At 33.1% G+C, this 13,528-nt stretch overlaps 1 protein-coding gene across 1 annotated transcript in view; it reads right to left on the bottom strand.

Annotated features, from left to right (window-relative positions):
• STXBP4 (syntaxin binding protein 4) overlaps positions 1 to 13,528 on the bottom strand; it is a 130,784-nt gene that overhangs the window by 86,121 nt on the left and 31,135 nt on the right. Inside the window, exons 8-10 of the mRNA XM_090257359.1 lie at positions 12,985 to 13,079; positions 4,606 to 4,702; positions 2,219 to 2,310 (exon numbers count right to left, since the gene is read on the bottom strand). Coding sequence (XP_090113485.1) covers positions 2,219 to 2,310; positions 4,606 to 4,702; positions 12,985 to 13,079 — 284 coding nt within the window. The remainder of the gene's footprint in view (positions 1 to 2,218; positions 2,311 to 4,605; positions 4,703 to 12,984; positions 13,080 to 13,528) is intronic.

Consider the following 13,528-nt stretch of genomic DNA (forward strand, 5'->3'; position numbering starts at 1 on the left):
TTTTTTTAATCCAGTGCAGTTCGGTGTTATTTTGTATTAGTTTCATGTATACAGCATAGAGGTGGGAGTTTCACCTGTTTAATAACATGTACCAAAGCACCTAGCACAATTCCATGAACACCACAATTGTAAGATATACATGTAATATTTTACAGTTGAGTATATGGTGAAGTGGCCATGAAGTATTTACCACTCCACACCGTGGGAAGATCATTTATTTCATGACCCAGTATAAGTGAAATATTGCTCACTCTTATCACATACAGTTCACTTTGGTACCATTTCTATTCTATTTCTCTCGTTGAAATGGTGGTTGCAATCCACTACCTTGATTTAACAAGAATCCATATTGTGAAGAGTCTGAGTTAGGGAACTTAGAGTGTTCTCTCTGTGATTTTAAGACACTCCATTTTTGGTGCTTAATGTGGTAAACCCATGACATTAAAGTGAAGTAAGAGTCTGCTGTTCTAAGTTGAGAAGACAGCTGAATGTCGGTTCTAACCTTGCAGCAGGTGTAGCAACATGTAAATTTTTATATAGCAATGATGATCAGAATCACAGTAACATAATTACATTTTTGATTCTAAATGTCATTTTATTCTAAAACCAAAAGATTTTTTTCTACAAAAGTAGGACTGACTTATAATGACTCAGCAATTCTTCCTTCCTAAAAGATAGCATCTCAAGAAATCTTATGACTCAGACAAAATGATAAACAAAAGAAGCTAGTTACAAAGAACACGTATTGTATGATTCTATTTATTATGAAGTTCAAGAATAGGTGAAAGTAATCTATGCTGATAGAAATCAAAATAGTGGTTCCATGTAAGAGTGTGAGACACAGCTGGTAAGGAGGGTGACATGAAGGAGACTTCTAAGTGGTGATTACACGAGAGACACTTTGTGTCCATTATGCATCAGTAAAATATTTTTAAGAAATAAATTAAGAAAAAGATAAGCACTCCCCGCCCCAAAGAAACATGAGAAAAGAAAGAAAAAAAGAAAGGAAGGAAGAAAGAAACCCTGACAAATGGATTATGAAATGTGACTCTCTTGTTTGTGACAAAATGGCTGAGGGGGTTACCAGGGTGGAATTTCCCCTCCTTCACTGGCTGTCAGCATCCTCAACCACAGATCTATTGATAAACTTCAGATGAGGTATTATATTGTTTTTTAACTCAAAAAAAAAAAAATTGGGAATTATTCTACAAAACAATGAAATATTTTTGTTTCTGGTGAGCTGCTTGACAAGCAGTGATTTTTAGAGTATTTTCCAGATTGTGGTACATGACCCATTAGTGAATTATTAGACCAAATACTTAATGAAAAAAAATAGAATTGAATATTAAATAAGAATGCCATGATGTAGAAAAAGTAAGTAATGCTCTGAGACTTCTGTTTCAATTCTATATGTAAGTATAGTGAAGCAAAATGTATTCTTACTATGAATTCCTGTGGGGGAGAAAAAGGAAAGCCAGCAATTTACGGGGATAGTTTCTGGGTGTTGAAAAGCACAAAACAACAAAGGAAAACCTAGGCATTAATACATCCAACATTTTGATCTGTGCTGCAAACAGTACGTTATTGGCACACACAAGACCTCGCACAAGCACCATCGGCACTTTGCTTTTGCTGCCAAAGTATCACAGACTGAATACATTCTTATCTGTTCTAAAATCATATTGGTAAGAAGGACATAAATTACTGATTTGGAGCGAGAGTATCTCTTTGCCACTAGTACGACAGCTTTGCGCACTCATACAAAGTACTCTGAATTCCCCACTTCACTGAAGTTCTCAGCTACTCAACCATCTTTGGCTTCCTCAGAAAACATGGGTCTGGGAGCTTGGAGAACGGTTTAGCAATAAGAAAACAATGGCTCTGCTGTCAATATTAAGTAGATAAACACATGATATCTAAATCCGTGGGAAGAAAAACTGTGTTCTTACACCTTCAGTTTTCCTACCCTACATGCTACAGAATAAGTTCTGACAAATTGGTGGCTCAATTCTGGAAGATTTGGGTGATCTGAGAGTCTCCAAACAACCAGGTCTCTGGGAACTCTCAACCATGGCTGGTGGGAATGCAATATTGTACAGTCACTTTGGAAGACAACGATAGAAAAAATGAAAAATGAAAAAAAGCCCTCATACATGTCACATAACATTCAAGACATGATTTAAGTACAACCACAACAATTCTTCAGGGCATACTCTACCTGTGAATCTAATATGTTGGAAACTTCAGGTGCACCGATATTGACTTCATCCAGCTGCAAGCAAAACAACTTTCTGGCAACCTCGACAAAATCTAAAATGGAACACATTTCAGAAAGAGCATATTTAACTTTATCTAAATAAATCTTATCTTTTTCTATATTAAGTTGAAGCTATGTGTTATAACTACTGCTTAAAATTTACCTTACTTACATAAGTTGCCTTAAAATAGTATTAACTGAAGTGACATGTAAATATAAGTTCCAAGAAGAAGAGGTAAACAGGTTTTAACTTCGTTTAATTTTGCTGAAGTTAATAAATCAGTTAAGATAATAATAAAGCGAACATATATCACAGGTATAACTCTTCCTCCAACTCTTAAATTATAAGTAGGGTTTTTTCCAAAACATATGACAATATTATGATTTACATTTTTCTAGCTGGAAGAACCCAAGGTTTAGTAATAATAGTAGTAGCAGCTAACGTTTCTAGAAAGCCTCTATATGATAGACATGGTGCTTTGAAATTTCATCCTCAGAATTTTATGAGGTAGGGCCTCTTACCCTCTCTATTTTACAGTTTAAGAGAAGTTAACTGTCTAAAATCACCCAAAGCCACTTGGCAAATAAGTAGCAGAACAGGATGCCACTTAAGGTCTGACTCTGAGGCATATATATAACCTTGATAGTTATACAACACTGCCTCATGCAGTCGGAGCGAATGATAAGCTTCTTCAGACATGGAGTGTGACCTATTAGTCACCTATTGACCCTCAAATGTTTTTGTTTGACTATTATATTTTTAATTCCCAAGGATTCTTTCAAGGATCTCCAGTTGTTCCTCTTTTACAGTATCCTACTCTTATTTCACGGATGCCTTATCTTTGCTTATCTTATTAAAGCTGTTAATTATGGTTTATCGTGAAGTTCTCTTCTGCTCTTGCAATATTTCTCTTTTTCTGAGTTCCTTCTATTTTATTTGCCTGACAGTCTGGGGTTCTATGTTTTAGGTTGGAGGATGTCTCCAAATGTCTACTGACTCTTGGCTGTGAGTACATATTTAAGAATTAGGCACTAAAATGTTGATTGAAAATTTTGTGTGGATAACTTCCCTTGTCCACTGGCAGGTTCCGCCACAGAACAATTAGGTGGCCAAGCTGATGTTTTTGTTCAGCTTCCTCAGAGACTCCTACGGCCTCTTGCATATAAACATGGCTGCCGATTTCCGTGAGCAATCTAAGTGTGCGCTGTGAGTGATAAATCACCATACATTTTCAGCTTCTCAAGGGAATATATTTATTTTCCTCTGCAGGTATAAGGGAGTGGTAGTTGCTGGATTGCCTGGGAGAGGGCACGGAACAGCATATAATTACTCCTTATACAAACTTCCAACATTTGGTTTTCAATGTCCTGCCTGCACTCAGCCTTCAGAAGTACCAGATGCTCTCAGTCCTTTTCAGGGACAAATCAATTGTTTCCCATTGTGACTCCCTTATCTCTTCAGATTTCACCTGCCTATGATCACTGATTCATTTATTTTCTGCCCTTATATATTGTGTTTTTAGTATACATGTAATCCTGTTTCTTGGTTCTCATTATTTTGAGGCATTTTTCAAAAGGAAAGGGGAGCAAATATATCTTTTTTTCATTACTTCAAAACCAAAAAGTGAATTTTCTTTTTAGCAATAGAGATGCTTTTGCATATACTGCATAAGAAAAATATTAAATATGTAATGCTGTCAAGGATTCAAAAATTGTTATATTCCAATATTATCAGTGGCAGAACAAATAATATGTAAAAAAAAATCTCAGGAAAACAACTTATCAATATATATCAAAAGTCCAAACCACTTTTGGGCATTCATCCTAAGAAAAAGAAAACAAATGCTATGATGTTCAATATAGAATTATTTATAATATTAGCTACTGAGAAACCATCAAAAACCCCAGTAGTGAAAAGGCTTAATATTACAGTATGTGAACATTATGCTACCTTTAATAAGAATAATTATACAAAATCATAAAAATCTTTGCCATAACACATTAGGTAAAAAGATATTAAAAGTCCACCATAGTGAAATTACCAGTACTTCTATATTTTGTACTTTTGTGTTATTACTAATGCAATGTTTATGAAATAAATAAAAATTAAAACAGAATATGACAGAATTATAATATTTTAGAGCCAAAAGATTCTGAGAAAGTTCTCCTTTTTGCTGAGCAGTAATTCTAGCAGAATTTTTAGAGTATACGATTGAGGAATTAGAAATAGAATGTGGTCTTATTTTTCCCTCACGCCTTCTAAGAAGAGGAACTTGTAATGAAAGTGAGTCACAATAAATGTTCAAACAAGTTTCTGTGATGACATAACACAATGTACCTCATATTACCTCCAAAAGCCACTGTCCCCTTGGGGTCTGCTTGCACTTGCTGTCTCAGGGCGTGGTGTTGCTCCTTGGTGGGTTGAATACCAAGATAATTTAGAGCCTGGAAGGAAAAGGACTTGTGTAAAGCAGTTCTTCAAATCTTCAAAGAATAAGACTTTTCTTTAGAACTTTATTTTACAACCCCAGTGAAAAGAGTCAATCTCAGAAACAGTGCACAGAATTAGGTGCCCAAAGAAAATCTGCTGACTATTTATGGATTAATTTTCTGTAAAACATTAGCTTCCTCATTCCCCCACCACCTCAGTTTTCTTTCCCAAGGCTAGCACTTCAGCAGATCCTAAATTCATAAGCACAGCCCTAGAACCAAAATTCAAACTATTTCCTGGTTTAAACTGTGCGAAACGGCAGAAGAAAAAGAGCAAGAAAATCCTGTTAAATCCAACTGAACATTAATTTCTATAAACAGCACTCTACAGCATGTATATTTTGCTAATATCTTGTACTTGAGATGAAAAATAAAGTTGATGGAAACCGAATTAAATACAAAGTATTCTAATTTTTGGCTTGTTTATAAGCAGGTTTCCATTAATAGTAAACTAAAATGCTTTCTCTGGAAAGCGTCTCTCTACCTTCTGTTAGCAACCATTGCTGATTAAAAATTCAGGGACTGCCAGTTGTATTCCAGTGCCCATTCTCTCCTTGCTCTTTAGTAACAGAACGACACTCTTTAGCTAGAAACATTGTCATCCAGCTAAAAGATATTCCCCAGCCCCGTCTGCTGCTTGCTGAGGCCACGTGACTATGTGCGGGCCAAGGGGATGCAAGGGGAAGTGTTGTAAGGAACTTCTGGGAAGTCTTCCAAAAGTAGCAGTAGGCACTTCCTGTCCCTTTTCCGTCTCTCTTTGAGCTTAATTTAAAGAAAACAAAAAGGAAGATGAATGGAAGGACGGGAGGGAGGGAAAAAGAAAGGGAGGGAAAGAGGGAGGCTGGTTGCTGGAATTCAAGTAGTCATCCTGGCTCATGAGCGATCTCAGTAGAGATGGTGGAGCAGAAAGATAGTTGGAACACGGGACCCCAACACTGTAGGACCTCCATGCCAGCCCTGGATGACCTTCTTTCAGGTTTCTTTCTGGTGTGAGAGAAATGAATTTCTAATGGAGACCACTGTTATTTTAGGTTCTCCAGTTATATATAGCAAAACCTAATCTTAACTAATGCATAGGGCCTGATTGGATGCCCTATACTGTTGAATTCTGGAAAGAACATATTCTGTGCCAATCATATCAAAACTAAAACACAGGCAAAGTTTGATATTGGTAAGTATCCTTTATAAATTTCTTCCTCCTTTGGAATCTGTTCAGTTATTCATCATTTCACTTATCAACTATTTAGTGCTTACTATTTGTCAGGCAAAGGGACAACCAAGCAAGATACAGCTACTACTCTGGTCTTTAGATTGAGGATAATATGTAAATAAATGTAATTAGTGCAATATGTAATTTAATGGAAGTGTGTACAGGATAGACTGTAGCCAAAACATACCAATTAATGTATAGGTGGCTGGGCACAGTGAGAGAAGGCAGGAGGAAGGGAGAACATCAGGAAAGATTTTCAAAAGTGATTCTAGAGCTTAGTCTAGCATTATTTGCCTACCCTGTCTATAGTCATAAATACAATATTTGCTCTGAAAAACATGGAATAATAATGATTCTTAACTTATGGCGTTTTTTTGCCTTCAGTCATAAAAATGTTCCAACTTTTCCAAAAAATAAAAATAAAGGAAAGAGAATAATACAAAGAACACCCATGTACTTGCTATCATCAAATACTCCTATTTGTTTGAAATTTATATACTTTAAAGAAATAAGCATTAATGACTTAGTTGAAAGCTTTCTCCATTGTTCCTCAACAGGAACCACTATCCTAAGGTTGGTGTATCCTTCCTGTCCATGATTTGATGCCATTACTACATGTATCCCCTAATAATATGTACTCTGTGCAATTAAAATTTTACATGAATAGTACAGTACAAATTATTTGTATTTTTATCTTAATGTTTTGATTTCACAATTGCTTGATATTGTTTGAAAAACTAATTCAATTATTTTAACTTGAAATGGTATGCAACTGTATGAATATATCATATTATAACTTATTATTCATTCCTTGAATGATGGGCTTTTATAATTACTCCAATTTGGTTTTCATCAAGACACATATGTCTCCTTGTATAGATGTGTGAGAATTTCTCTACAGTTCATCTCTAGAAGACTGCATGTGGAGTCATAGGGTTAATATAGTCAACTTCATTAGATATTGTAAAATAACTCTCCAAATTGGTTGTACCAAGCAGTTTATGCACATCACTAGTATGTAAGCACTCCTATTTTACTAGAGTCGTAACAGCATTTTGTGTTTTCCCTCTTGACTTTTGGTCAATGTGTTGTATATGAAATAGTATGTTGTGTGTTAATTTGAATTCCCCTAATTACAAGTGAGATTAAATTTCTCTTCCTGTTGATTAGCAATATTTCTGACTCACAAATTACTTAGCAATATGTTTTAAATTTTCATACACAGTTTTAAGACAATTTTTGTTAGTGATTCCTAATTTTGTGGCATTCTCCCAATTATGAAAATCAAAAATATCTCCAGACGTTGCCAAATGTCCCCTGAGGCAAAACTCTACATCCCTGTCCTTGAGAACCACTGCTCCAGGAACAAACACTATTAACAGTCTGGTGTATAATTTTTCTGATTTTCTGAGAATAGCACCTATATATACAAATACATATAAATTATGTATTTTTTACAAAAATTAAATCATACTATATAGAGTGTTCTATGCTTTTAAAAACTATCAATATATCACAGCTTTCTATTCTGTAGATTTTAGGTCTTTTGCATGCTTTTTATATTTGTTATAATAGTATATTAAAGCTTAGCATTTAAGTATATTTATATCAAATTTTGACTTTAACAAACATTGCAAAAGGCCCTTCTGAACTTTTCCCCAGAGGTAACAACTGTCTACATTTAATTTAATATTCCCAAACATTTTATTATAATATTTGATGTATACTAAAAACATGTACGGTATGTAACAAACACATATACTTTCAAGCAGGACAATAAACTAAAACATCCATGAATTCATTTAAGAATTACAAAACTGCCAACACTAAAATTTCAATACTATTAATTTAAAAATGGTTTGTCACATACACATGTATATCCCTAACCTATTATTTTGCTTTACTGTTTATTAACTTCATAAAAATATTGCAGATCATCTTCTGAAACTTGCTTTTTCATCTTGCAGTATGGTTTTATCATTCATCCATGTGGTTATATGCTATTATAATAGTAATGAATTCACTTTTACTGACAAGTATCATATTTAATTAGATTAATATGCCACACTTTATTTATCCATCCTTCTGTAGATGGACATTGGATTTTCTGCTTTCCAGCATTGCAGCAATGAACGTTCTCATACGTATCTACTACAGCACATGGGTAAAAATTCCATTAGAGTGTATACCTAGGAGAGGTTTCAGTGGGTCTTTTTCTGATTAATTTGTAGAGTTCTTTAGATATTTAGCATTCTATATGTTATGTGTATTACAAATGTTTCTTTCCAGTTTTTGGCAAAACTTTTCACCTTTTAATATTCTCTTCTTACAGTGTTTCTTACTAAAAAAATTTTGATTGATTGATTTTTGGAGAGAGAGAGGGAGGGAGAGAGATAGCGATATATCGATTTGTTGTTCCACTTACTTACGCATTCATTGGTTGATTGTTGTATGTGCCCTGACTGGGACTGAACTGCAGCCTTGGTGTATTCGGACAATGCTCTAACCAACTAAGCTACCTGGCCCGGGTATGGAGTTTCTTATGGACCATTCCCAGGCATGTTTTTATACCATTACTTCATATTTTTATAAATATATATTGTGAATAGTTTTAAAAATACTGTTTTGATTTTTGTATAAATTGTATATACCACACTGTACATATCAATGTGACTTTGTTTTATTAATAGCAAAGTTATTGATATATAATTCGCATCTCCTAAAAGTCACCATTTTGATGTACAGTTAAGTGACTTTTAGTGTATTCACAAAGTTGTGAATCAATCACCACTAACTTTAGAAAATCTTCATCACCTCCCAAAAGAAACCTCGTATCCATTAGCAGGCACTGCCTATTTCCCTATCCCCCAACCCCAGGCAACCACTATCTATTTTCTATATGCATGGATTTGCTTATTCTGAGCATTTCATACAAATAGAATCATACAATTTGTGTTTTTTTGTGTCTAGCTTCTTTCACATAGCTTAATGTCTCAAGGTTTATCTATGTTGTAGCATGTATCAGAACTTCATTTTATGGCCCAATAATAAATAAATACGTAGATACATACACACACATACATATTGCATTTTGGTTATCCTTTTTTAAATTATAAAAGATTATAAAAATACTAGGTAGATAATAACAAATTAGAAACTCAGTGGGTATGTGAAATAGCAGATGGCTACAGAGAAAGACAAGTAGAGAAACTGTCTCACTGAAGCTAAAATCCTGGGAAATAAGAAGCATTTAAGTTGGGAAGAGGCTCATCAGAGTTGAAGTATTGTAAGTTGCCTTGTATGTTGAAAAGGAGGGTAAAGATTTTGAATAACTTTATACCGATTAGCTTTAAGTTAAATATGCATGTTAAAAATGTACATTAATCATTAAAAGAAAAGCAAGAGAAGGTATAATTTCTAAACAAGCTGGAGAAGAAAAATAAAATGCAAAGCAAGCAAATAATTAAACATAAACCAAACAATACAATAAAGAGGGGGGAAAGTAATTTAAAAAAACAAAGAAAAAATTTAAAATGACAAAATATATCAAAATGTATGATAATTAGACTAAATGTAAAATATGTGGAGCAATAGGAACTCTTACATAACACTAGTGGGAATGAAAATTGATAAAAACTACCTTAGGAAACAATTTACCAATCCAATAATTATTTTCTGAGCATATAATATGAACCGACTGTTCTTCTGGGAGCTGAAGAAATAGAAGTGAAAATTTGGCAACACCTCAAGTAAAGTTGGAGGTAAACTCTCTGACTTCATAATATTTTAGTAATTAAGTTTTTAAAAGCATCTAAATGGTAAACCCAAAATGTAGAATATAGTTACCTCTTGGGGAGAGGAAAGGTATATGTGATCACGAAGAAACACAGGCAATTTCAAAAGTTTTCATTCTTAGCTGGGCAGTGGGTATTTTTATTAGTCTTTAAACTGTACATGTATAATATATCCATTTCTGTGTATAATTGGTATTTCCATGTAAAAGTATAAAAACAATTTTACAAAAGTAATCCAAATAAAACACCTATCACAGAAAATACTCAATATATGGTGATTCTTATTATACTGAGTAATAATAAAGTTGCAAAATACAATTAACTACAATGTAAACTGACTTAGAGCTAAACTCCGTAATGGGTGAATGTTTTGTTGAATGCAAAATATTCAAGATGAATACAGCACGTCAGTGAGATAAGCTCCTAAATTTAAATTGAAAGGAATTTATTTTTGATCAAAAGGTAATTTATTGAATAATGTCCCCTTTTAGCCTTAAAAACGCAAATGTATTCGTTGGACAATAACTGTCCTAAATGTCTTCTGGTGTCTGAATGATTGATTTAAGGACTGCCGTTGCTGTGCAGTATCAGCCACATACGTCCCAGCCTAATCACAAAGGGCATCCCATTCACTATGATCGAACAGCGGGTCTGCACTGCTCACTGCAGCTTTCTTCACATGCACAGAAGTGGCAAGAGGTAAAGTAAGTACCAGCAAAATGGCATCTGTGCCCCAAAGCATTTTTCCCAGGTACAAAGATATAGATATTGATAGTATAGAAGTGTCTTCAAGCCAACTAATAAATTGTATCTCTATTTGTTATGTTTACCATACCCATTTCTAAGTTTTACATTAGAATCAAATGAGACACGTAGCACTTACAAAAATACTTTGAAAAATATATCACTAAATAACTATGGTGAAATTATTTTAAAAAAATATCTGCCTACAAAAATACTTCTCAGAGTATTCATGGAAAGAGGCAATCATTTATTTAGACAATAAATTAAAAAAAAAAAAAAAAAACTAGTTTAGTGTTAGAAATCACTTTCCAGGAGATTCTGATATAAAATCATCTACTTGGGAAAAACAAAAAGGACTTCATGAAGACAATGCCATTCATACACACGTTGTAATAGCTACTCTCCTTCATCAAATTCTAACCCCTCTGCCTTTCTTAAAAATTATACTGAGTAGGATAATTAATTAATAACCACATAATCAGCCAACACCTTTTCCTTGTGAAATCTTATTACAGCACTAATTTTCTAGATACTACATGCAATATAGAAGATAAAGAAATAAAGATATAACTTTATTATATTTTAAATACTTGATCACATTGTCCTTACCTATTACTGAATAGGAAGTATATTAAAAATGTAATGGGTGATAAAGTTAAATTTGTCTATAAAGTAGCAAATATAATTGAAGGATCTATTTCAAATTAAAGTGATACAGATATTATTATAGTAATAATCAACTATCCAAAAAGGGAAGAGCAGCTTAGGAAATATTTGGGTGGATAGATGCTAATTTGGATTTTATAAAAAAATTATTAAGTAAAATAGTTTCAAACTCTGAAAAGAAGGAATGCTCTACTAAATACAGTCACTAAAAATATTTTGAAAAAAAGTCAGTAAGCTGAATTTACACAGAATGTGAGCTTCTTTTGCTGGAAAAGTATTTTATTTTTCTAAAAAAATAATCAATTTGCTTAGGCTAAAAGGAAAACCAAAACTGGAACTCTGATTTAGTAATCAAGAAACTCATACTTCTCAGAATCAATACAAATTTAGATGCTTTTCATATCTTTAAGAAAATTAGAAATATAAAAAATATATATCATGCATCTGAAAATTTAAACCAAGTAAAAAAATAAAGGCTCCTAGGTAGTCTTTAGCTAGGTAATTTTCTACTTAACCAGATAAATGCTTAGCATTAAATTTTGAATGTCCATAAATGTATATTAAACGAACATCATTAAAAAAACAATAATTATTAATTTTTAGATATTAGTAAATATCTTTTTAAACCTCAAACACTTTATTTTTGGAAAATGTTAATATTAACTGATTGTAAACTTTGCCATTAGCCAGAACTTACATTTTAACAAAAAATAGAGAGTACAAGTTAGCAAAAAATACTCAGGATTTTGAAAATATCAAAAAAGGCATTTCAAGTATCTAATTAATCACAATGTTTCACTAAGCAAAAATCAGGTGTTTAAACAGTGATAGGTACACTAGTCATTGTTGTGAAGAAACTTTATCTCGCTGATCTGACAAGATACAGAGAAGATTATAAGGAACCACAAAGTGTACAGAATAAGGCAATATTGGCCCTAACTAGTAATAGTTAGCAAAGTCTTGGATGGGGGAGTTGGAATGAGTCAGAATTTGAATAATGGGTAAGATTCAAACTGGCAATGAAAAGGGCTCTGCTATAGGACCATGCAAAGGTATGAATATGGATTAAACATGACGTGTATTGATTCTAGCTAGATATTGATGCTCTTCCTAAAATGCAAAACATTATTATACACAAAATATGACAGGAAAGTAGAGGCTGTGGACCTTGAACATTATATCCATTTTTATATTAAAAAATAGAAGACATGGCACATTTTTGCTGTCAGCTCCCAAATAACCTGACAAAAACAAGTTTTAAAACACTTTCCTACATTTTTTTTTCTTTTTAATCATCTTCAGTGTCTTTTACATACAGAAACACTCAATGTTTTCCTCTCCCCAGGACAATAATTTTGTGCCTTAGTACATGGCCATCATCTTCTTAATAGTGATCCTCTGACTACCTTATTCTTTAGGATTTAGTTTCCCTTAACTTTTTAAAAAAATTGAACAAATGGAGTCCTATTTGCACTTATTGCTATTACATATGAAGTCTACTACACTGTCATAATTTATTCCATGTTTCCTTCGATTCTACATTGTAAAATATCATGTTTGTCTTATTTATACACAGGAGGAAACAGATTCATTTACATGTCAATTTAGCGACAAAAGGTTTTATTTATTTTGTACCAGTGAACAACATGAACTGCCCAACTCAAACATGAGTAAATTAATTTAAATCCAAACTGCCATTCATTTAATTGCAAATATATAACTCTTCAAGAAACTAATGGCTCCAGTCCTTTATCCTCTCCAAGAAGGAAACTCCTTCCTTGCTGTTATTTTATGGAAGAAGAATGGACACTTAAAGTATTTACCATTTCTAGTTTCTCTGCCTTAAGGCGAACGGAGGGATTTAGGGAGATCTTCTTTCCTTGTGGTCCATAATTATCAGTCCAGGCAGGAGCAGTATCTGAGAGACAACAGGGTGCACGTTAATTGGAAATTTAATTGGAATAGAAATTTTCATTTGACAGGATGTGCTCTGAGCTCCCGCTGTTCAAAAATAATTCTGGCTAATCAGCTGGCAGTTTTCACTTTTGTTTTCATGGCTTTTTCGTTAAATATAAAATGTATCATATAAACCAGTTTTACTTGAGTCCTAAAAGATATGAAATAAAAATAGTGGCCAATTATGTATTAAATCCTACAGAAATATTAATTTAAAAGACAAATATACATCCTACCACCATTATCCTGTCATCACAATGCCTTACTAACTGTAAACTGAAAAGTCTTTTTTTTTTATAAGTAAAATCACATGAGAAATTTAAAAAGATCATGATATTTCTTAGGCTGGCAAAAGTGGTTTTGTTATATGAGAAGTACCATAGAAAAACTTGAAAATGCAAATTGTTTCAA

The sequence above is a fragment of the Furipterus horrens genome, unplaced genomic scaffold, assembly GCF_987537825.1.
Source record: "Furipterus horrens unplaced genomic scaffold, mFurHor1.1.pri manual_scaffold_11, whole genome shotgun sequence".
Taxonomy (NCBI): domain Eukaryota; kingdom Metazoa; phylum Chordata; class Mammalia; order Chiroptera; family Furipteridae; genus Furipterus; species Furipterus horrens.